At 40.1% G+C, this 24,277-nt stretch overlaps 1 protein-coding gene across 1 annotated transcript in view; it reads right to left on the bottom strand.

Annotated features, from left to right (window-relative positions):
* NCMAP (non-compact myelin associated protein) overlaps window positions 1–21,382 on the bottom strand; it is a 55,403-nt gene extending 34,021 nt beyond the window's left edge. Inside the window, exon 1 of the mRNA XM_075195372.1 lies at window positions 21,018–21,382. Within this exon, the coding sequence (XP_075051473.1) occupies window positions 21,018–21,066 (49 nt within the window). The 5' untranslated portion in view covers window positions 21,067–21,382. The remainder of the gene's footprint in view (window positions 1–21,017) is intronic.
* Between the last annotated feature and the right edge of the window lie 2,895 nt (window positions 21,383–24,277).

The following is a 24,277-nucleotide window of genomic DNA, read 5'->3' as shown; positions in this document are numbered from 1 at the left end:
TGAAATGGGTGTCCTTGTTTCCCATTAAAATAGGAACACTTTATATGCACAAGCTTAAGCTGTAAAAGGCATTAGAAAAACTTATGATTTGGGGTAAATGCTGCTAGCAAGATCTTCCCAAGCAAGCATTGTATCTGCTCATAGTGATATATGTTATTTACTAAATATTGTATTGAGTTACACATGTCACTAAACCATAGTAACCTATCAGCAATTGGCATCAATCTGTTTAGTGCAAGTTGAACAATGAAAGCAAAAGCCTGATTGCTATGCATTAATGCACATGTGCACTTAAATGTTATGTTAGCAAATAACCCCCAGTGACTTTAGTGACAAGTTAAAAATATCTTTATTAGTATCTGAAAAGACACTTTGTAGGGATGATTCAATTCGGCCACATTCGTGAAGGAATAACACAGCGCTAATAGCAGTTATACCGTAATTTTCACCCAGATAACCCAAATCAGCGTTAAAATTATAGTATTAACGGTAATACTGTGCTCTTTTACCAAAGTAACGGTAATAGTGCGCAGGCCGTGTTATTCCTAGAATAAAAACGCCCAAATTGAATTGTCCCGTTAAGAAACCAACAACCAACACTACTGATCAATATGAAAATAAATCAACATGTGATATTAAAAAAATAAAACTCTTATGTAAATCCAAGTGTTACTGTGCGCACACAGCTCTTATCTCACATCAGTTTATATAGCTAAAATACTTCTTATTTAAAATGATTTATGCTTGTGAATAAGTACACTGTTATGCTTAACCGAGGATGTAGAAGATTTGCTACTGAATCAAGAAGGCGCAAGTTTGTTTGCAGGGCAGGAAAACATTTTTGTATTATGTTTGTATCAAATTTCCTGAATTTTTTTACAAGTGGGTTGTGAAAGACACCCAGCAATTGAATACAGCTGTGGAGTACTGTTTAAATAATGAATACTCTCTCTGATTTGGCAAAGAATCGCCTCCCTGTAATATTTTGACAGAAAATAGAGGCCTCTCTTTCGAAAGGTACTAAATTTGTTCTGTAATTTTATGTAAAATCTTGTGATATTGTATGTAATTCTGATCTACATCATCTGCTTAGTGCTAAAAAAAAACACACACATAGTGATACAATAAAACAAAATGACCATTAAGTCACTAGCTCAGCTATAATGTTACTTATGTTTTTGTTATTGTCTTTATAAAGTACGGCACATGCAAGAGTCATACCTATAAATTGAGAGGCAAAGGTTTGAAAATTAATAAACTCTTTATCTCGCAGTGAATCTGCTAGGAAGTAAATTACTTGCCGAATGCCAAAAATAATGTGTTGATCATAAGAAATAACTCCTTGCAGCATTTTCTAGTTGTCGCTGTGCCTTACAGGGCTCGTTCACACTTGTACATTGGAAAAAAGGGTAAAACCACCTGAAATCTTATGCATATGTTAGTGATGCATTTCTAAGATGTTTTCATTTGTTTTTTTACGGTTTACTCTCTTACCAATTCAATCTATTGTCTTGGAAGTACACAATAACTTATGGGAGCGGTATTAATATTCTGGAATGCAATGGTGGGAATGAGCCAATAAAAAAACTAATCATACTATTAATCATACATTTTTTTACGTGCTTTTGAGGTGTTAGCAGCTGAAAAGCGGTTTAACAGTACATAGGTGTGAACAAGCTCCTAATGTTCCCTGTGTACTTCTCTACAGAGAATAATTCACTATTTGATGTGAAGTGTCAGTAAGTAGCTGAACACAGCTCACCTTTAGTGTACCATGGATGTGAACCCTATCATTCAAGATTACTTTTTTGTAATATAAGAGAGTATTTTAAACATTACCAACAAGAACATATCAACATGTTTTTGTTGTACCTTTAATTATCTAGCAGGACCTGGTAGTCCAGTGTTAAGGTAAATGCAAAAGTCAGGTTTATCTATGCATTTTGTTGATCTAGGATTCCTTCTTGTGGGAACATGTTTTCCCTGTAAGTAGGTGAGCTTATGGTTCCCCACAAAAAAAAATCACAGCCGTTAAATTTGAGTAATCTGGTGGTTTAGGCAATTGATGTCAACAGAAAACTCCTGAACACTGATCAGTTCAGCAACGATGAATAGTGATTTCTTTACCCAGTGTTGTTTCAGAGTAGAAATATTAAGATATCAGTATGGGACAGCAAAAACCAACCTTCCAACCTTTGTTATTAAAATGTTATTAAAATGCAATTCATCTGTTGCTGCCCACGCACTCCCCTCCTAGACCTGGGGTGACCTGTGCACACATGGAGACTCTCAACATTGATACAAAGTGGCATCACCACATCAATTTGTGACAAGAAGGGTCATGTAGTGGAGTCCCACTTTTCCCTTATCAATCTCTCCTTCCAGCACCACTACCTCCACACTTTCATATCTCCCTCCACACACACCCATACGCAGTGTCCAGTGGAGGAGAGCTTCAGTCTTTCTCACAACCTTTCACACAGCTGCTCCTCTTTGTGGGAAATAACTCTGTGTTGTGGCTCCTGCTGATGACTTCACTAGACCTGTGCACAGACCACACATGGCAGCAGTGCAGCCCTATGATACTGTCTCCACCAAACACTGCAGAAGGGTAAGAGCTGGTAGAGGATGAGACATCTGCTTTGACCCCTTCCCACCTCTCATAGGGGTATATGCATTAATAAAATGCGGTGCCAGCTAATATACCTCGCTGCAGATCGCAGTGATGCATATTTATGTACCGCTGAAATGCATCATGCCGGGGCTACTCTGGGAGCCCAGGCGAAGTGACCCCTGTGATGTGATTACTTTTTCCTGCTTACCGGCACTTTAATGCGGCCGGGCACAGCACTTCCACGGTATCGGTTTCTAGGAAGCCAGAGAGGCTTTAGCACAATCCCGTAGAAAACTACAGGTGCAATGGAAAGCTTTTCAAAGCTTCATGCATTGCAGAACATTGCAGTCCCCATATTAATCTACGGGGACTGTGATACTGCACGGTATTTGCCTATGAAATCTCCTTCGTTAGTCGTGGGCAGCACGATGGCTTAGTGGCTAGCACTTCTGCCTCACAGCACTAGGGTCATGAGTTCAATTCCCGACCATGGCCTTACCTGTGTGGAGTTTGTATGTTCTCCCTGTGTGTGCGTGGGTTTCCTCCAGGTGCTCCGGTTTCCTCCCACATTCTAAAAACATACTATTAGGTTAACTGGCTGCTATCAAATTGACCCTAGTCTCTTTCTCCCTCTCTGTCTCTGTGTGTTAGGGAGTTTAGACTGTAAGCTCCAATGGGGCAGGGACTGATGTGAGTGATTTCTCTGTACAGCACTGCGGAATTAGTAGCGCTATATAAATAGCTGATGATGATGATGATGCATGGCAACTATACATAAAAGATGCAGAAACAGCCATTTCCGCATCTTTTAAGTGCCAAATTAGCTTGATTTATAGACCCCATAGTATTTCAGTATATCAGTCCCCTGCAGGTACAACTGGGCAAAGGAGGCGACTTTAGTACTCTAGGTGGTTACCCCATCTACCGCATAATCTGCTACTCTGTGTGTGTGTTAGCCCCAATACAGATCATATATTAGAACTAAGAATTTATTGGTTCGCATTCCAGTGAGCGATGTCACTATATGTTTTATGTTGCATTGTGCATGGAAATAAGACATGACAAAACCGCCATAACACATAATGCAGTTGCTGCACCAGTACTTGAATCCGATTTAAACCGGCAGAAGTGAAGATCACAGTTCACATTGAAATTCCATAAAAATGACATGAGATTTTTTCCAGTCTTTTGGTCTGCTCTCTGAGTTACACTGACTTCTGCTTTAACATGAGCCCCCTGGTACAATAATCTATAATCTTAGTTTTTCTTGTGTTTTTTTTATACAGACATGAGCAAACTTCCTGTTAGCACTCGCCTAAATGCACCCATAGACGTATGTGATAAGAGTTCAATAAAATACTGCAAGTATATGTTAGCATTCTCTCAAGAAAAAAAAATCACTGAAATGTCAGGATAAAGTCCTAGCTAAATGTCTCTATGTTTTATATGTACACAAAAGTTAATACCATACTTGCCAACTCTCCCGGAATGTCCCGGAGACTCCCAAATTTCGGGTCGGTCTCACGGACTCCCGGGAGAGCTGGCAAGTTTCTTGCGCATCCCGCAATTGCGGGGCTAAAATGACGCGATTCACGGTGAATCACGTCATCAAAATGACGCGTGTGGCCACGCCCGCCCTCTAGACACGCCCCTCTCCCAGATACAACTTGCCAAAAGTAGGCAAGTATGGTTAATACATGTATTTGTGACTTGCTGCATTTTGCAAAACATGTTCTGAAAGTATGTTTGAAGTAAATAGATAAATAAATGAACTTTATAAGATTTCTTTATTGCATGACCAGCACTGTAGTCATACACTTTCCATTTCTGATGCCCATATTTCAGTTTGCTGTTTAGACTCTGTACAAAATCCAACCAGGTTAATGAGTCACAACTATCAGCTTTCCTTTGCAGTGTACAGTGGTAATGGCTCCTTTGAGATATGCACAGATATGCAGCTTGTATATTAACTTGTCACAATATTTTCTGTAATTGTAAATTTCAGCTTTTTTGATAATGTCAGATAAGCAGTGATAAAAATATAGAATAAGATCTGCAATACAGAGATCAGCTTCTTGCCACATGCCTGTTAGTTCCTGCTTCATCTCAACTATTAAGCTATTTAGCAAGAAGCTAACCAGTGATTTGTATATCTAGTGAGATCTAGAACTCTTTTGTTTCAAGAACCACACAATGGTATATACTATATACATGGAGTATCATTAATCCCTTCAATATACTGTAACATACTAAAGAAAAGATAAATGATTGTAAATCCTTCTCTTCTATACATATTATGCTGCACAGACGCAGTAATTTGGGTCTGGAGATCAGTCTGTTTAACGAGCCAAATTGGTTCCAAATTGTTGTATGTGTGGATCAAAAACAACTTAGTTAGCACTTCTGCCTTACAGCACTGGGGTCATGAGTTCAATTCCTGACCATGGCCTTATCTGTAATGAGTCTGTATGTTCTCCCTGTGTTTGCGTGGGTTTCCTCCGGGTGCTCCGGTTTCCTCCCACACTCCGAAATCATACTGGTAGGTCAATTGGCTGCTAACAAATTAATCCTAGTCTGTGTGTGTGTGTGTGTGTCTCTCTGTCTCTGTCTGTCTGTCTGTGTTAGGGAATTTAGACTGTAAGCCCCAATGGGGAAGGGACTGATGTTGAGTGAGTTCTCTGTACAGCGCTGCGGAATTAGTGACGCTATATAAATGAATGGTAATAATAATAATAACTAGCAGAAAATGTGCCCTGCTCTAACTAGGCCTCATGTTATCTCTTCAGTGTGGTCACCTATGTGGGTGGTGAACTAGACACACGTTTGTTTACATTTTGTTCAAGCCCAATTACCAGATATGACCGTGCATGGACAGCATGTAGAACATACATATGGAAGATCAACAAAACAAAGTAAGACTGATCTTTGTACATATGTGAGATAGAAAGACCTTCCTTAGATAAGAGTGTCTTTAGATGTGGAAACACAACAGCTAATATTCTCATTCTCATGTGGATTTAGAAGCAATGCACATACTATAGCTTAAGGAGCTCTAGATACCATCATTGCAAAACAAATAGCTTAAGCTGGGTACACACTACACTGTTTTCATCCAATAATCGGCTCAAACAGCCGACATACGACCGCTCGTTCAAAAGTCGGGTCAGTATGTGCAGTGACACGATGGTCGAAAGTCTGCTCAAATGGACGATTATCGCCTCATTTGGTTGGTCGTACTGTTTAATATTTTCGGTCCAATCTCGTTTCTGCTGTGTAGTGTGTATAAACTTCCACAACAGTGAGTACGAAATTACAGTCATTGCTCACAACAACATGGCTGTAAAAAGTCGCTAAAGGGACGTCCGCTCTTCCCTTTATCGTCCTAAACAAGGCTAGTGTGTATGCAGTCCATGGACCGAGCGATCGGATCATTGATCGCATGTAAAATCGCTCTGCATAAAAAGTTGGTCGAAATTTCTGTAGTGTGTACCCAGTTTAAAATTTCTCAGAAGTTCATTGGAATCTGTCCTCTTAAAAAATGTCCCCATCCTCCCATCCTGTTTCCTCATTATGCAAATTTGATTTAAATTGCTCCGCTGATTATAAGAACCTTTTGGGAATATTCAGATTCTGGCATTGACCCATACATCCCAATGTCCCATCTATAATTACAGATATGGTTTGAGGATTAAGGTTTAAAAAAGTCTTTGTTTTAAACCTTAATCCCCCAATCCATTTGTTCAAACAAATTGTCCAACTTCTATGATTGAAGTCTTAATCTATATAAACTATTCAATTTGCTTTAAAATGTGTCTGACCTTCTCCTGGATTAAATATAATCACAGGTACCTTGTGTTTTTATTATGAATATTATTGTCTGTAGAGCTTGTGATTTTACTTTTATACCAAGGAAAGTTTGCTTTATTTTATTTTGCTACCTTAGTATTATTATTATCATTATTGAGCTTCTGGCAGCTGTTAGTGTGTTGAGGACTAGTGTGTTGAGGCCTCATTTTTTCAAATGGAAAGGGGCAAGAAAGAGATGTAGTGAAAATACTGTTGCCGCACACAATGATTATACCATTCACACCTTGTAGGCCAGTTACTACACTTCCAGGAGTTCTTCCAGACATTCTGGGAGAGCAGGCAACTATGATTCAGGCGCAAACTTTCAGTCGCTAACTTTCTTTGTCTAACTTGCACTAGACAAATAAAAGCTAAGTAGTTGCTGTGGTTACATGTAAATTTTGCACCTAGATTAAAATTTATTAAAGAGACCTGGGGGTAAATGTATTAACATGCGGGTTCTTCAACACCCGCGAGTTCAGCGTCTTCGGCGATTAAATTTAAAGCGGCGCTGCCTTGTAAAGGGAAGTTTCCCTTTACAATGCAGCGCCGCTTTAAATTTAATCGCCGAAGACGCTGAACTCGCGGGTGTTGAAGAACCCGCATGTTAATATATTTACCCCCTTGAGTTTTTGGGCCTGATTCATCAAGGGACATAAACAACGATTTTATGTGTACAATCTGCAAAATCACTCTGCGCGCGCTCAGAACCAGACCATACACCACAGAATGCAGCCACATTCAGTTCAGCTTTAAGCGCAAAAGACACTTACTACAGCCTATGATTTCAAGGAGGGAACAGGGCAGGGAAGGGGCATTTGCCTGTATTCAATGCATAGTAAAGGTGTGCCAATCTCGTGCACACCCAGCAGTGTCTGATTCAAACTCTGGGCATCTCTCAGGTACTTGTTTTTCAGCCGCATCTCTTGCTCCAGCTACAGGTTTGGTCTAAGTGCCGTTTACTAATATTGACGGCTGTGTATGCATTATATTATATGTGTTTGCAGTCAGGAGCAACTGTAAAAATGTATGTATTGCAGACGAGGTCTGCCACCAGAAATTGTGGGGCCCAGTACAAATGTAACATCCAGGGTCCACCTTCATTTTTAAATTATTTTTTACCCAACATTAGCCTTCTCCGCCATTCTCTACAGTCACCCCTCATACCCGGTTTCATCTAAACCCTGCAGTAGTTTACTTACCTCTCTGAACTTTATTACTATCTCCTTTCGACTCCTCTCTATTGACAGCTCTGTGACGTTAATAATTACATGACGTCAGCGTTTCTGCCTGAAGCCGCTCCGTCTTGTTGCGGCTCTGAAGCAAATGGTGGTAACTGTGGGGCCTGACATCTTGAGAGTAGTGGCAGACATGCTGCCTGCAAGGGGACCCGCTGCCGCATCCTTAATTACGCGCATAGGTCTCTCCCCACAGCACCTCTCACATCTCAGGAGCAGTTGCTGCCTAGAAAGGATGCTCGCTAACTTCCTTAATTCACTTCGGAGGCCACCTCCACTACTAAATTTGTTTGGGCCCAGGTCTGGCGGGGCCCCAATCTGCTGTTGGGCCCCATACTGCTGTATTCCCTGTACCACACTGATGGTGGCCTTGTAGCAGACATTCATAACATACTAATGTATTTCATGAAAAAAGCAAAACACTTTTTCATTTTTTAATGTTTTAAGTGACACTAGTTAAATAGGTCGTTTTTGTTTGTTTTGCTTTTATCATTTGATATTCCATTTATATACTGGATGTATCCCGCAGTGTCTTGTCTAGTAGAGCACAGAAGACCTTCACCTGTTTTCATCACCGCACATATCTTCACATCCATTCCTTGTTGAATTCTGGCGTACATATTCCTGATTTACAGGCGTTTTAAAACATACATACATTGCGCGCAGTATGCCTGCCTTGATGAATCAGGTCCTTTATTTTTCACCAAAACTAACAGTCACTTGCTCATCCTTCTGGATATCTCTGCAGCTTTTAACACTATTGACCACACTTTCCTTCTGCATTGGCTTCCGTGACATCACCCTCCCCTGGTTTACCTCCTACATTTCCAACTGCTCCTTCTCAATCTATACCTGTCTCCTCCTCTCACTCTTCTCACCTGGGTCCCCCCAAAAAGTAGGAATCACATGTGTATAAGTAAACAATTAGCATATCGGTCACACAATTAATTCAGAGTCAGACATCACAGGGGCAAATGAAGTAGAAAGACAGACAAAAAATGTTGTATTTACACCTTTGTAAAATGGCTTGTAACTTTCACAGTAACTTGCTCATCTCGAGTTGCAACACTGTAATGGTGTTTTAAGATTATTTGAAATTAATTGTCTTCTCTTACTTGCAACACTTTATAGAAAAAAAACCCCTCTTTAAACATTTCTGTTCTCTACAACAGGAATCCCAGCCAATCTTTACTCACACACAACTCTGATTAATTTATTATATCAGACCTTGAGCAACTGCAACTGTTATCACACAGGAACTCTGTCACCCGGTTCTGACTCATTTGTTGCAACAAATCTTAGGTAACCACATCTATAATCACTTAACACATAAGGGAAATAGCGAGGACTGTGTGTGAAATATCAACTGTTTTCAAGCTGAAATACAGCCCAACACTCATAAGTGCTGATTTTCCCCCAAAGTGCAACCTAATAACAACGTTTTGCAAATTCACTTCAGATTTGTGGCTATAGATTTGATTTGTCACTCCAATGCAGATGCATTTGACCATTCGCTGGGTTCAGATGGTTGGTGCACATGCATTGCAGGCAATGAATGATTGTATGATGAGCATTTGGTGCTATGACCTACCGTACTGGGATGCCCCGACATGTGCATACTTGTGAGTAATGGATAGGGATTATGAGTCAATATATCTAGAGAACATGCTGTGCTGTGCCTGTGATAGGTTTGGTATCTGGGTGTGCTGTGACTTGTTGTTCTCTCGTGTTTTGGCTCTACTTTGCTCCTGATTTTGTCTGTTAACTCCCAGTCCTGACATTGGCTTTGTATTTGTACTATCCTCCTCTATACTGATTTGCTGCTGGGTAAGCCTGACTTTTGCTGAACCGGGGCTGACATTAAAATTGTCTTCTGTGTCTGAACTTGGATCCTGTTTTATTTCTGTGGTTTCTTAGGCCTGGGCCACATCACAATGTGGATATGGATGTCTTAGACTGGGACATGCCTAGTGCTTCTGAACCACCCCTCTCCTCTCACCTAAAAACATCCCTGTATTGCTATCCTTCTCCCTTTCTGTCTCCCCTACTTGATGGTTAGAGGAAAATAATTTGAATCCCCCTGCTTCTAATACAGTTTAGGATTACAGTAATAACATATACCTACTTCTGATTGAAAAAAAGAACCTTCAAAATATTTATAGGTATGATAGGTTTGATTAAAGAAAAACAAAACTTAAAAATCAGAAACTAATGAAGACGGCTGATGATGATGACTGGGGGATAGATTAACCAGTATCACCAAGGCACACTATTATGTTTCTACAGGGAAAGCCCTACAGAATTTTTATTTATTTTCCTTATTCTCCTAATAATCACCTTGTCCCTGCAACCTAACTTGCCTAATTATCATCATCATCTTCATTGTTCATTTGTATGGCACTAGAAATTCTGCAGCTTTGGACAGTCGTCATGCATGAATACCAATTAGACATAATAGAAAAACACGTGAAACAAGTAAAAGTCATAAAAGTACAAACAAGTAGCACACAAGTACAAATTCCCTATATACAAACTAACCATAACATCAAAACAATCACACAAGAAATTAAACAAAAAAAAAACAGGTTCATACGAGGTAGACAAAGAGGTTACAGACATGAGACATAAGTTTGAGAGGTCCCTGCCTGTCAGAGCTTATAGTCTAGAGGGAGGGGGGAAAGCAGAGACAGTAGGAGCAAATGGGACACGAGTGGGCACGGGAGTGGAGCAAGTAGTCTAGAATGGAAAAAGTGATGAAGTGGGTTTTGAGAGAGCTCTTGAAAGATTGGATGGTGGTTGAAAGTCTGGTTGGGCGAGGCAGGGAGCTCCAAAGCTGATGAGCAGCACAAGAAAAGTCTTGGAGGCTGGAGTGAGAGGTAGTTATTGGAGGGGAGTAAGGGTGTAGGTCAGAGGCAGAGTGGAAAGGTCGAGTTGGGGTGTAACGCCACACAAAAGCAAAGATATAGGAAGAGGAAGTGTTGGTAAGGGCTTTGTACATGAGGTTGAGCAGTTTTCATTGAATTCTGGAGGGAATGGGGAGCCAATGTAGGGATTTGCAGATTGGAGCAGCAGATGGCTGTTCTAAACATGCACAGGGATTGCATATGACAGTGAAGCACTGTTTGGGCTTCCAGCTCCAGAAGTGAAATCCAAGACGGGTCTTCACTGCTTATGTGTGGTTCCCATGCATACTGATGAAAGCAGAGTGGGGCTTACAGAGGGCATTGACTTGTATTCCCAGTGATTTATTTTTATCCCCTGGTTAGAGGTATTCACTAGTGATAGATCTTGATCCCAAAACTTCATCTTGATTCACAGGACAAGGAGAGTAGAGCAGCACAGTTGGCGTGCTATTGACACTGTTGCTATTAATTGGTTGAGAAAATCAGTGTCATGTCACAAGAGGATTGTCATTTAAACTGCTCAGTATTATTTATGGTCGTTTCTAGCAACATGAGAAGAGCAGCCAGACAATAGAAGGATCTGCTGACACTAGATGGAGAGATAGGTAGGTAATATTGTGCGAATATTTTTTGATAAAACTGAATCCGTCCTTTAATTTGTGTTTATGAAAAAAATATGAATCTGTTTTTAATAATCTGTTTGCATGCAAAGATTTCAGTAAAAACAAAATTCCCTATAAAAAAGTATATTTCCAAAGTAGAAAAACACAAAAAAAGAGCTGAAACACTGATTTGCTAACATTAGCACCTTGTATATCAACAGCAGGCATCTTTGTCCTTCCTGCTGCTGTTAAACTTTATTAAACTTCATTATAATATTTTATGATGATCATATACTAAGATATGCTCCCAGGCATTTGTATTGCCCCCTCCACCACATAATACAAAAAGGTAAAAGTAATAGCATAGAGCCATTAATCTCACCCCGGTCCCCCTTCACCACCAAACCCACCTGAACAGTTTTGTCCAGGCCGTGGATGAATGATAAACACAGCACAAGATTATTATTATCATAATTATATATTGTCGTAGATTTGTAACGTGTTACAGTGCTCCACAGCACCGCGCAGTAGGGGAGACAAGAAATACATAATATAAAAGGTAAACAACATTAATGCAGACATGAAAATAAAGAGTATATAGGGCCCTGCTTATTAGATAGCTTACATTCTAAGTGAAAGAGGGCACAGCTGAAACAAGAGGAGCGAGTGTGGCTCAGAGTGGAGATTGACAATTGTCAGGGTGCATTAGTGTGAGTAGTATCATCGTGGATAAGGTAAGCTCTAAAGAAAAGATGGGTTTTCAGAGAGTGTCTAAAGATTTGAAGGCTGTGGGAAAACCTGATTGAGGATGGTAGGGAATTTCATAAGTGGTTGGCAGCACGAGAGTCTTGTAGTCGGGAGTGAGATATATCTAAGAGGACAGGAGGAAGAGTATTTTGATATGAAATTTGAGATGTATGAAGGGGTGGTGTTATTCAGGGCTTTGTAGGGAAGGGTGAATATTTTGAATTGGCATCTGGAGGACACAGTGGTGCAGCAAATGTGGAGCGGTGGTGAGAGTGGAAGATCAGTCTTGCAGCAGCTTTTAGGATGGAATGAAGTGTGGATATATGGGTTGCGGGAATGCTATATAGTAGGAGATTGCAAGAGTCAAGATGGGAGATGATGAGAGAATGGATAAGAGTTTTAGCAGCATGTTAGGTAAGAAAAGGGTGTATTCTGGCATTGTTTCTAAAGTGGAGTCGACAGGACTAGGAGAGAGTCTGGATGTGAGGAAAAAAATAGAAGGCGGAGTCAAGTGTGACACCAAGGCAGCGGGCTTGGGAGACTGAGGAAATTGTGGTGTTATTGATAGTGAAGGATATTTGAGGTGACTCTGCAAGAAGGGAAGATGATGAGTTATGTTTTGGATATGTTGAGTTTTAGGTAGCGTTTGGACATATATGTGGCGATAGCAGAAAGACAGTTGGTTACACAAGATAGCACAGAAGGGGAAAGATTAGGGAAGAGAGATAGCTTTGGGTGTCATCAGCGTAGAGATGGTACTGGAGACTAGAGGGCTCATGTAGAGTCGGACGCAAGACCTTTTGTTCAGCGCAAAAAGTACTTTTGGCCAAAGATCCGTCTCAGTTTGCACTCCGACTTTGTAAAGAATAATTATATTAAATAAAAAGGTGTGTACCCTGTCCCGAACAGCATAACCCTAACCCTTATGTTGTTTGGGAGGAAGAACAATGTATTTATTTATTTTATTTTTATTTAATTATCCGCTGAGCATGATACACTTACAGACTGACCCATAAGGCAGATAAAGAGGCGTGATTGTGCAATTTGCACAGTATTCTAAGTAGCACGGATCTTAAGATTAGTGCCACTCTAAATACTGTGTAAATTAGAGTATGCAATTTACACTTACAATTTTAGTCTAATTGCGTCCGCCTCTAAATGAGGACCTGAATGAGCAAATTAGTTCCGCAAGATAACACTAAAGCAGCAGTTCAATAGGCAGGAAGTGAACCAGGAAAGAACAGCGTGACAAAGGCCAATGGACTGAAGGTTGTGTATTAGAAGAGGGTGATCAACTGTGTCAACACCCTTAGAATTAGCAGTAACTATATCATTGATCAATTTTGTGAGAGTAGTTTCACTAGAATGTTGATTGCAGAAACCTGGTTGCAGAGAGTCGAGAATGGAGTGAAAGGAGTGAGTCACGTGTTGTATACCAATCGCTCAAGAATTTTGGAGTCAAAGAGGAGAGAAATAGGGTGGTAGTTGAAAAGAGGCTGAATCGAGTGATTTCTGTAGAAATGGTGATATGAGCACATGTTTAAAGGAGGCTGGAAATGTGCCAATGACGAGAGACAAGTTGAAGAGGTGAGCTTAAGGTGGGCATGCAGTGGAGGGAGGGGAATCAGGAAAGTTGGGAGGGAATAGGGTCAAGAGGAAGGTGGATAGATTGGGTTGAGTGTGTGGAATTTGGCATGAGGAAATATCTTGTCAAATGGTGTCTTTGAAGTAGGTGGCAAAATCATGGGCTGTGAGGGGGAGGAAGGGAAAGGAGGTGCAGGTGGGCAGAGAAGCAAGTTGAAGGTGGCAAAGAGGCGACATAGGTTAGACGACTGGGTGGATATTAAAGATTTAGAATATGTTTGTTTGGAAATTTAAAGGGCAGTGCTGTAAGATGAGAAGATGAATTTATAGTGGAGGACAGAACGATAGGAACGAGATTTCTTCCAGTGGTGCTCTGCAGTGTGGGAACACTTGAAGGTAGCGCATCTATTTGGTGTGCCATGGTTGGGGGTTAGCTCATCGGAGACTATGGGGTATATTTACTAAACTGCGGGTTTGTGGAGATGTTACCTATAGCAAAAAATCAGATTTAGTCATTTTGTAGAATGTACTAACTAAATGAGAGCTAGAATCTGATTGGTTGCTATCGGCAACATCTCCACTTTTTCAAACCCACCGTTTAGTAAATATACCCCTATGTGTGGTAGCTGGAGCTACATTGTCTAGGGCTGAAGTGAGTGTTTTGTTATAGAAAGAGGCAGCCTGATTAGGGCAGGACAATGTAGTCATAGAAGAAAGTAGCTGTTTTAGTGAAAATGAGAAGTGGATTGGTTTAAGACTACTTAGGTTCATTGTGTACGTGTGAATTTGGGTGCAGGGGGGAGGGCATGAGGTAAGGTGAAGCTGAAGGAAAGGAGGTTGTGGCTGGAGAGTGGGAAGGCTATGTTGGAGAAACTAGAGATGGAGCAGTAGCGGGAGAAGACAAGGTCAAGGGAGTGCCCATCACAGTGAGTGGGAGATGAGGTACACTGCGAGAGTCTAAAGGAGGAGATATGTAAAAGACGTTTAGTGGCAGAAGAGACAATGGGATTATCAATGGGAATGTTGAAATCGCATAGTATGAGAGTAGGCAGGTCAAAGCATAGGAAATAAGTGAGCCAGGCAGCAAAGTTGCCAAGGGATTGGAAAACTGATCTAGGGGGACAATAAATTACAGCAACATGGAGATGGAGAGGATAAAATAGACAGGATACCCTTTTCTCTTTGCATCATGTTGACCCGGCAAAATACATGGATGAATTTGTTGGCAACATATGTCAGGTATTTGGATGTATAAAACAAATCCAATATGACCAACTCATCTCCTCTGCATATAACAGAAGTTGTGTCTAGTGTTTGAATGTTTTGTTTATATGCATGAAAAAAAGTATTGTTCTTTGCTTTATGCGCTTAAATATAAGTCACTGAACTGCTATTAACATTACAAATATAAAACGCCCAGTTGACATTTTGATCTTAATTTTCTTGATATGGAATTGGTGTGTACATGTTCACTTATGTTTTTACAGGGGTAGCTAAGTTTCACATTAATATATAACTTAATCCATTCAGTTTGCAGCCTGGCTTATGCTAACTAGACTTTAGATAACAGTTAGTTATAGTTTGATAAAAGGATGTTTGCTGCACAGAGATAGTAACGGAGCTTTGAGACTAAATCTGGGTGCACACTATAGAAAATTACTTCAGATGTGATTTCTGTGAAGATTTTACCAACGACTGAAAGTCCCGATGAGCATGCAGATTTATGTCTATGCACCTACATGATTTACCTTCAGATCTGTGATGTTCTTCTTTCATAACAATCTGCTGAAAGGATTGTGACTTTGTACTCTCTATAGATATCTGACTATACTGCTGGTGCTGAATGCATGCACACTTCCACATGATGGTGGGAGCATACACACTAATGCAATATCTGATCAAAACTATCCTTTATTACGTGATCTACACGATAATTGCATCAGTGTGTTTCCAGATTAAGGGTTAAGGAGAGAATCAACAGTAAAAAAGAGACACAGTTGCAACAGTTAAAAAATATCCACAAGAATAAAAAAGTAACAATGTAAAACTTTTTTGTGCAACATATTAAGCAGATAAAATGTGTACACCACTGGAGTTATTACTATTCTGGTGCAAATAGGTAAGTAAGCTGTAATATACTGACACAGATCACGTGAGCAAGAGATAGACCAATACAAACAATGGTTTTAGAAGCCTTAATTTTATGTTTTGGAGAAGTTGCACTCTTCATAGATTACATCAAACTGTAATCTATGAAGAGTGCAACTTCATAGATTACATCAAACTGTGTAAAGTCTTGAGGATATATATCATTCCAAGCAAGTGATGGTGTCACATGATACATTACATGACAAAAGCTCCACCCCCCTTAAGCCAAAAGTATAACAAAGTTAAAACTATCAAAATGGAATCCAGTGAAAAGTAATTAAAGTACAATATATATATTCACGCAAGTATTTATGTATTATAATATAAATGAGTTACAATAATATAGCATTACTGAATGAGAGAAAGGGATATATTTTATTAAGTATTTTATGTATTTATATCGCATCATCATATTCTATAATGTTTTACAAATGGGTACAAACTCAGTAATAAAACAAAACTGGATATAGCTATAGGAAAATAGGCGTTTGATACATTAAGTTTCAAATATTACATACTGGGCCAGCCAGATTGCAAAGGGAAATAGTGCTAAGTGGGGCTATGTGAATCAGTCACAAAGCAATATTGATATAGGGGTCAGAAGGTTGAGAATACATGCAATTTTATAGATGGCTGGTGATCGCATTGAATAGCCATGGGAGGTTAAAAAGGGTGGTTTGGGAATGTCATAGCCTTGCCAGAAGAGGTGAATTTTCTGGGAAAAGGTTTGAAGGCTAGAGGAAAGTTTTGTTGTGTGAGGAATGGAATTCCACAGTAGGTGCCGAAAATTATCCTGTAACCAGGAATGGGAGCAGTGGTTGAGAGATGCAGATCTTGCACTTAGAAGAAAGGTCGAATTAGGAGATATTTTTTATGAGGAAAATAAAGAAAGGAAGTATGTGAGGCGAGTGTAGGCAAACGCCTCAAGAAGCATGTATGGTTTTTCCTTGCTTGAACGATTCTGGAAAGATACCAGCATTAAAAAGGTGTTTGGGGTTAGAAGCCTGAGCAAAGATGAAAGATTGGAAGTATGATTTTTAGGCATTGTCCAGAGCATTTATGATATGATACGGAACTACCAGAACAGGAGAGGAGAATCTAGAAATTGGGGAGAACAGCTATAGTAGAAATTTGTTCTGTGTGGAGATCTATTTTGGGGAAGACCTTTCTTGTGGAAACCACAAGTGCTTACATGTGTAGCCAAAATAGTGTAACTTTATAATTATATGTTCAATTTGGTCACACATATGCATGGGAGCCTTAACTGTCTCATAAAGGAACCTACATTAAACAACATGACAAGTTACATTGACATGTGCAATACTTTCCAGAAATACCATATTTCCCCATGTATAAGGCGCACCTTTTTCCCAAAAATTGTGGGTCTAAAACTTGGGTGCGTCTTATACAGGGGTAGCGGGGATGCAGGGGGGGGGGGGGCAGCATTACAGGGGCAGCGGGGGGGGGGGAATCGAGGGGGAGCGGGGCAGCATTACAGTGGCAGCGGGGGGGATCCAGGAGGAGGGGGACAGGCAGAGTGGTAGCAGGGATCCAGCAGGCGGGGGACAGGCAGAGTGGCAGTCGGGATCCAGCAGGCGGGGGACAGGCAGAGAGTGGCAGTGGGGATCCAGCAGACGGGGGACAGGCAGAGAGTGGCAGCAGGGATCCAGCAGGCGGGAGACAGGCAGAGAGTGGCTGCAGGGATCCAGCAGGCAGGGGACAGGCAGAGAGTGGCAGCAGGGATCCAGCAGGCGCGGGACAGGCAGAGTGGCAGCGGGGATCCAGCAGGCGGGGGACAGGCAGAGAGTGGCAGCGGGGATCCAGCAGGCAGGGGACAGGCAGAGTGGCAGCGGGGATCCAGGCAGAGTGGCAGCAGGGGGGGGCAATTGCAGGGAGAGTGTGCTGATCACAATCAGAGCAGCCGGCCATTACACTCTTCCTGCCTTTTTTGACAGCTACTGTAATATTTTTTTTTTCAAATTTCGGGGACAAAATTAAGGTGCGTCTTATACATGGGGGCGTCTTATACATGTTGAAAAACGGTATATAGAAAAAATAGACACGTCGCTTAATTTGTGGTAATATCATCATTGAAAAAGTTTCAGCATGCTGTAGCAGATTACAAAAACATATCCTTGAAACAAGTTGCAGGTGTTGTTACCCATCCTTCTTCCCTTACATATTTACATGTCCATCACTGTACACCAAAAGTGATTGCATTGCTTTAAAACGCTAAATACTTATATCCACTTTGCATTTTGTGATGCCTTTGTGGCTTTATATATTAAGATATATTGGTACACAGCAACCATTTTTGTGTTCCTCATAAGGTTGTATAACTAGAAGTCCATATGGAAGTGTTGGATGCAAGGTATAAACACGTTTCATAACCACATTTATCTTCCATCACTTCAAATGGATGCTTAAGGTTTAGTTTATTATATAAATTAGGCTTTTAACTTGTGTTTAGAAATATTCACAAAATCACTGGATACATAGCTACATATCCGCACAAAAGCACAAAACACATAATAATCTACAGGGTTAATGTTGTTATAAATGTGGAAGCCAATCGGAAGGTAATGGAGACTTTTTCTAAGCAATCAATACAGAGAGCAGAGATCTTTTAGGATGAAGGTGGAACAGAGAAATTTTGGTCCAAAAATGTCCATCAATCTACATCACAATAACTCAATAACTCACAAGATAAGTCCATTTTTACTAGTCTATTTTTATATCAAAATCTAAAACACCAACATATCGCTAACACAACAATAAATGGAATGTTTAGCCCTTGGTTTACAGATTCTATTGAGCAGTTTTAAATGCGTCTGCACAGTTTCATATCTACAATAGGCAACCATTTTGCCTTATCTTTAATGATGCACTCTAGTGACACTTGGGATCAAAGTACTTTTAGGTTTATAACCAAGAAAAAAAAACATGTCAATATACACACGTACACTAGCATCTACTTTTCTGAAACTAAAATACATTATATCAGTCTCTATATTGCTAGTTTCTGAAGTCAGCATTAGGGTTAATTTACTTGAACCACTCTTAAAATGCCATTTATAGACCAGAAAACTGTCAGCTGGCAATGATTTTGATTGTACCCAAATGCTTTCTCCTAACCTATAGAATCTTCTCAATTCATCTGAAGATCTTTACAGGGCAACATGTTTTTCATTAAGTGAGACCAATTGAGAGGGAAGTCAAATGTGGGAAAACAGCCTGTATAGCATGGGGTATGAAAGTGAACTGTGTGATTCTCTGGAAAACCACTTCCCCCATATAAAACAACTTTTGTGAAATGTGAAGCTATCTTCTAGGGATATTTATTGACACTGAAACGTAAAATTGTCAAAATTGTTCCTGGAAACCCATTTTCCCTTAAATAAAAACCTAATGAAGGCACTGTTTATAGTTCTGTCCTATGTAACACTTTGTCAACTACAAGGAATGAGTTAATGCCTCAAAAACTATACAGGGGGTTATTTTCAAACAGATGTCACAATGAAAATGGTTGCATCTCTATTACTGCCATTGCACCTTCTGCCTAAGCCTAGATCCAGACCCCAATGTGTATGAATGTACCGTTTGTGTGACCATTGCACGGATTGCCCCACACTTCCCCTTAGACATAAGAGTGCAGTTTGTTCATTAAAAAGTCAGAACACTGCCAAAATTCTGCTTGCTCTTCGTTAAATTGAAATCTTCCTGATTTCTTAACAGGAAATTCTAATATTCTCTTTGCAATGGAAAGCAGAAGCTCGTCTTTAGTTCAAGCGTCAACTTTGTAATATTTGCTGTGTAGCACCAGTTAGACAGGTCTTGTGTGCTGAGATTGTGTTACAGCGCTGCAATGAAATCATGGTCATCTCCCCCTCAGAGTTGGAGATTTATGTGGCACAAATGCAGAGCCGTAACTTAGAATTCTAGCGCCTGGGGCGAGAAAGACAAATGCCGCCCCCCTAGCCCTCAATTTTAACCAAATTAACCTAAAATATTCCTAAATTGCGCCCCCTTTAGCGTTGCGCCCTGGGTGGTCGCCCCTGTCGCACAGCCCTAGTTATGGCGCTGCCAAATGTTTTGCATCTCTGTGCAATTCAAGTTTATCTATGTACCGCTTTTAAATGATCTTGAACGCAGAAAAAAAAAAAAACCTTGTCTTAACACCTTTATAATCCTCCATCTGTACAGTTGTTCCTAAATTATTATGGATGTGAATGTGATCTGTCCATCATGCAGATAATACAACTGCATATGTATAAAAGCCAGCACCTTACAGAGAAGGCTCTTCCGTGGTGGCTATGAGACCTACGCAACTGCGCAAAACCGCAGACAGGACTGGGTTGCACAGCGCTATCCATTCATAAATGATCCTCACACACTACATATAGCTGCTGCATCTGATATTTGTTTTTCATGAGACAATAAGAGTTATTTAATATCAGTGCCAATATGCAGCATCTCTTAGCAACCAATTAGCTTGGTCACCCTACATTTTCTAGTGTAAGTTAGACAAATTAAAGCAAATATATGATAGGTTGCTATGGTTATTGAGCTTATAGTAATAAATAAGCAGCCTGTTCCATTAAATAGGGTAGATCTGTATTATTCCTCAGGTGTCAAAGTTATATTTTTATTAAGATAGAGGACACACACTTCCTGGAGATTTTCTAGCATAGCCAATAATTTTGAGCATAAAGCAAAACAGGTGTAATGTATCACAATATAACAGCACAGTTCTCTTGATGGATTATGCTTAATGAAAGTTAAATATTATACAATTTCAAAGAGAAATAACAAACATAATTTTGTTTCTTTTTTAAAAAAAAATTATAAACATTTACACAATATGTTATTAGAGAAAAATAATGTTTGTTTTTTACAATGCACACATTCATACAGCCTTTTTTTTTTTATTAGAAACTTATATTATTCAAGACTATAGATGACAACTGTCTAGACTTTCTCCATAGAATGTAAATGATCCGATCCAACAAGGGTGATATGTATAGACCATTCCTTATTGTGAATTGTTATCACTATTTTCCTAAAAGTAATACACAGTGATTAAAGCTTGGGCATGTCCCAAGAAAGCTAACTAGATTCTATAACCAGGAAGTTTTGTTTAAAAGAGATTTTTACACTTAAGGCACTGTGGTCTCAGGAGAAATGAGTAGATATTGTTGTTTTTACCATAACTAACATAAAGTCAGAGGTTCTTTAAACTGATTACAATAAAATAAAACATACTACAGGTTTCATACTGAACAAAAGTGTAATAACAGTACAAATCTTACAATATAAAACAGAGTAGATAACTTACCTCCAATTACAACTAGCAGGCGTATTGATGTTCTCACCTCTCTAAACATAGGGAGAGATTTTTTTTTAATGCTTCCACTCAACACAACTTCTTCCTTTTCAACATGATGATCCCCAGTGTTCAGCCCTTATGTGAAAGCTCTGATGGCAGTCTCTGAATATCAGTAAAAGATTATATGAAGTGCCTTTTCACCAGAGTTTGTTAAAACGCCATATTGAAACTATAATGTGATCCTGTTTTTCAGGCTCAACCACTCCTTGTTCAGGTGTACTATGACTTTTTTTGTTCTTTAATAATCTCTCTCTCCTCCTCCTTCACTCCTGTCCACTGTGTATTCTGTAAATCAGTAGCTGCAGACAGACGGCTGATTCTACTCCCACCTCCCTCTGGGTAATTGCCTGAACCACAGACCCACCCCATGCCGCTTACAGTATCATTGCTAAACTGTCATGATTTTTACTAAAATTTATGCTGTTTACTTGCTCCACTGTTCAGACAACAGTTTATACATTTCTATACAAAAAGTCTCAGTTACTATTATAGGTGAGATTACAAAACACTTCTTTGTTCCTGTAAAACTGTGATATTTGTGGCATTTTTTTGTTCAGCCGAATTCCAGACTGGTGGTTGAACAAGCACCTCTCCTGTTTCTAAATTAAAAATAGAACCATGTTTATTAGAATCACAGATTTAAAAGGCAGGGTGGCTGAGAGAACAGAAAAGCATGTTATGAATAAAAATGATGTTAAAATAAGTGTTGTTGTGAGTCCAAAAATGTGGTAGTATGTATAATACAGCTGCACAAAATACTGCATGTACACACACAAGTATGAGTTAAGCAAGTTCCTGTATATTTTGAAAGGTTTGACAAAGGCAGTCACTCTCAATAACAAGCACATTCCACCTTAAAATATGTCTGTGTAGTTATAGGAAGTGAGGAGAGAAACACTTTGAAGTTCGAAGATGACAGTTTTTGCCCTGAAATGCCATACTACAATTCTCACAAAGATATGTTACTTAGAGATGTGAACGGACATAATTCAAAGGTGTCATTCATGTGGTCAGGGGTACAGTGGCAACACTTGACCTTGTCCTTTGGGGCAGAGTCGTAACTTAAAATTGTGGCGCCTGGCACGAGAAGGAAAGATGCCACCTCCCTAGCCCTCAATTTTAATCAAATGAACCTAAAATATTCATAAACAGTGTTGCATCCTCTCATACAGCCTTAATTATGGCCCTGCTTTGGGGATCTTACTAGATAAGTGGCCCATAATGTAGCAGCACACTTAATAATAGTTGGAAGCAAGGCAAAGGTTATTCTTGGCAATAACTAGATCCTTTACTGAACCCTTGTGATAGAATCAGATGTGTCACTATTGGAATCGGCCAGTGAAACCTAGTGCAGTAAATGCCATGCAGCCCTATTCTGCAGCTGATATAGAAAATAACTTGAACATTTTCTTGATCTAGGTGCATCACCATAGAAAGCCTTGGGGGTATATTTACTAAACTGCAGGTTTGCAAAAGTGGAGACGTTGCCTATAGCAAACAATCAGTTTCTAGCTGTCATTTTGAAGAGTGCACTAAATAAATGATAGCTAGAATCTGATTGTTGCTATAGGCAACATCTCCACTTTTTCAAACCCGCAGTTTAGTAAATCTAGCCCTTGATCTTTTCTTAAGAACAGAAAAAACAAGAAAACACAGAACATTGCAATATAACAGTTTTGGCCTAGAAGCAATGAATTACAAAAATGTGCTCATAAATGAACAGTCACTGGATGTGCAAAACAGTAAGAATCAAGAAGATTAAAAAAAAAGTATCTTATATTTGACATGATCAGTTTAAAGTACTGCATGAAGCGGTATTAAAGGATGAGTCACATAGTAGAGACATGTTTATAAAATCCTAGGGGCACATTATCAGTAGCCACCTGGCTCTTTCTGCGCTCAGCGCACATTACTAATGAAAGTGGCAGTATGCCACTAAGCTAAGAGCAAAAAAATTGTTTAATAGGAGCATATCATTACTCTGTGTGATTCATTAAAAAGAAGTGGGAAACTATAAGCTGGTGACTCAGGAAGATGTGTTGGTATTGTGACCATTGTTCTTAAACTAAAGAAACAAATTCTGTGGTCGGCAGTAACCTGAAATTGTAAGATCGAAGTTGCAACTTACAAAACATTGCTTCGGGGCCTAACCCCTATCTAGAGACTATGTTGTTATACTTCTTATAGACAGAGTATGAGCTCCATTCTCTACTATTTATGTAGATCTGCTGCTGCAGAATTCTCGTTGGGACATGAACTTGAATGGGAGCTAGATCTTGGACCCCTACAGATGATGAAATGTGGATCAGGATTAGGGATAGGTTCTCTATCTCTAACTTGATTAAAGAAAATTCTTATAAAATTTATTACAGATGGTATCTAGTTTTTATAAGGTTAATGTCATGAGCCGCGGCTCTTCTGCCCACCGGGGCTCGCTCATGTCTCTCTCTGGCGCCCCGGCCATCACCATGACAACCGGGACGTCACTTCCACCCACACATCCCGGCTGTTACCAGGGCAACAGCCAGGACGCTTCCTTCTCTCATCGCCATGGCCCAGCTAATCTGACAGCCGGACGCGTGCGCATCAAGGGACCCATTCATTAACAGCCTGCTGGGCTGATTTCTGCATGTGTGGGGGCTGTCTTTCTATTGGCTCATCTGTGTAAAAAAAGCAGGTAGGGCTTAGCCTCCCTGAAGGTTATAGTTTGCAGCTTCTGTTACCTGACCAGCTCCTCTGGTCTGTATCTTCTAATATTGATCTACCCATGTTTGACCTTTAGCTTCGTTTGCTGGACTTTGATTCTCTGCCTGTGCCCCTGACCTCTGGACTCTCCTTGTTTGCTGCCAGCCCTGACATCTTGCCTGTTCCTGACCACAGTATCTGACTCGGACCTGAGACCTCGGCCTGTTTCCTGACTATGCACCTTCCATTGCTACGGTACATTTCATAAACTTGTACTACTCTGAGTATAAAACCTGGGGGCATCCGAGTACCTGTGAGCGCGTCAAGCTCTACTGGGAAAGGCGGCTGCTATAGGTGAAGACCTCTCCATCTTGTTCTACAAGTTTATGATCATACTGATAGTCATAACATTATAACCGACCGTGAAGTTTTGGAAGAGTTCGCTTCCATAGATGAAAGCGGGACGAACCACTCTCCAGTCCAAGTCCTGGCAGGCCAGATCCAGACCCTATTACAAATGGTCC

The sequence above is a fragment of the Mixophyes fleayi genome, chromosome 2, assembly GCF_038048845.1.
Source record: "Mixophyes fleayi isolate aMixFle1 chromosome 2, aMixFle1.hap1, whole genome shotgun sequence".
Classification (NCBI taxonomy): Eukaryota; Metazoa; Chordata; class Amphibia; order Anura; family Limnodynastidae; genus Mixophyes; species Mixophyes fleayi.
Note: the sequence above shows the minus strand (reverse complement) of the source record. Positions and strands in the feature narration are given on the sequence as shown.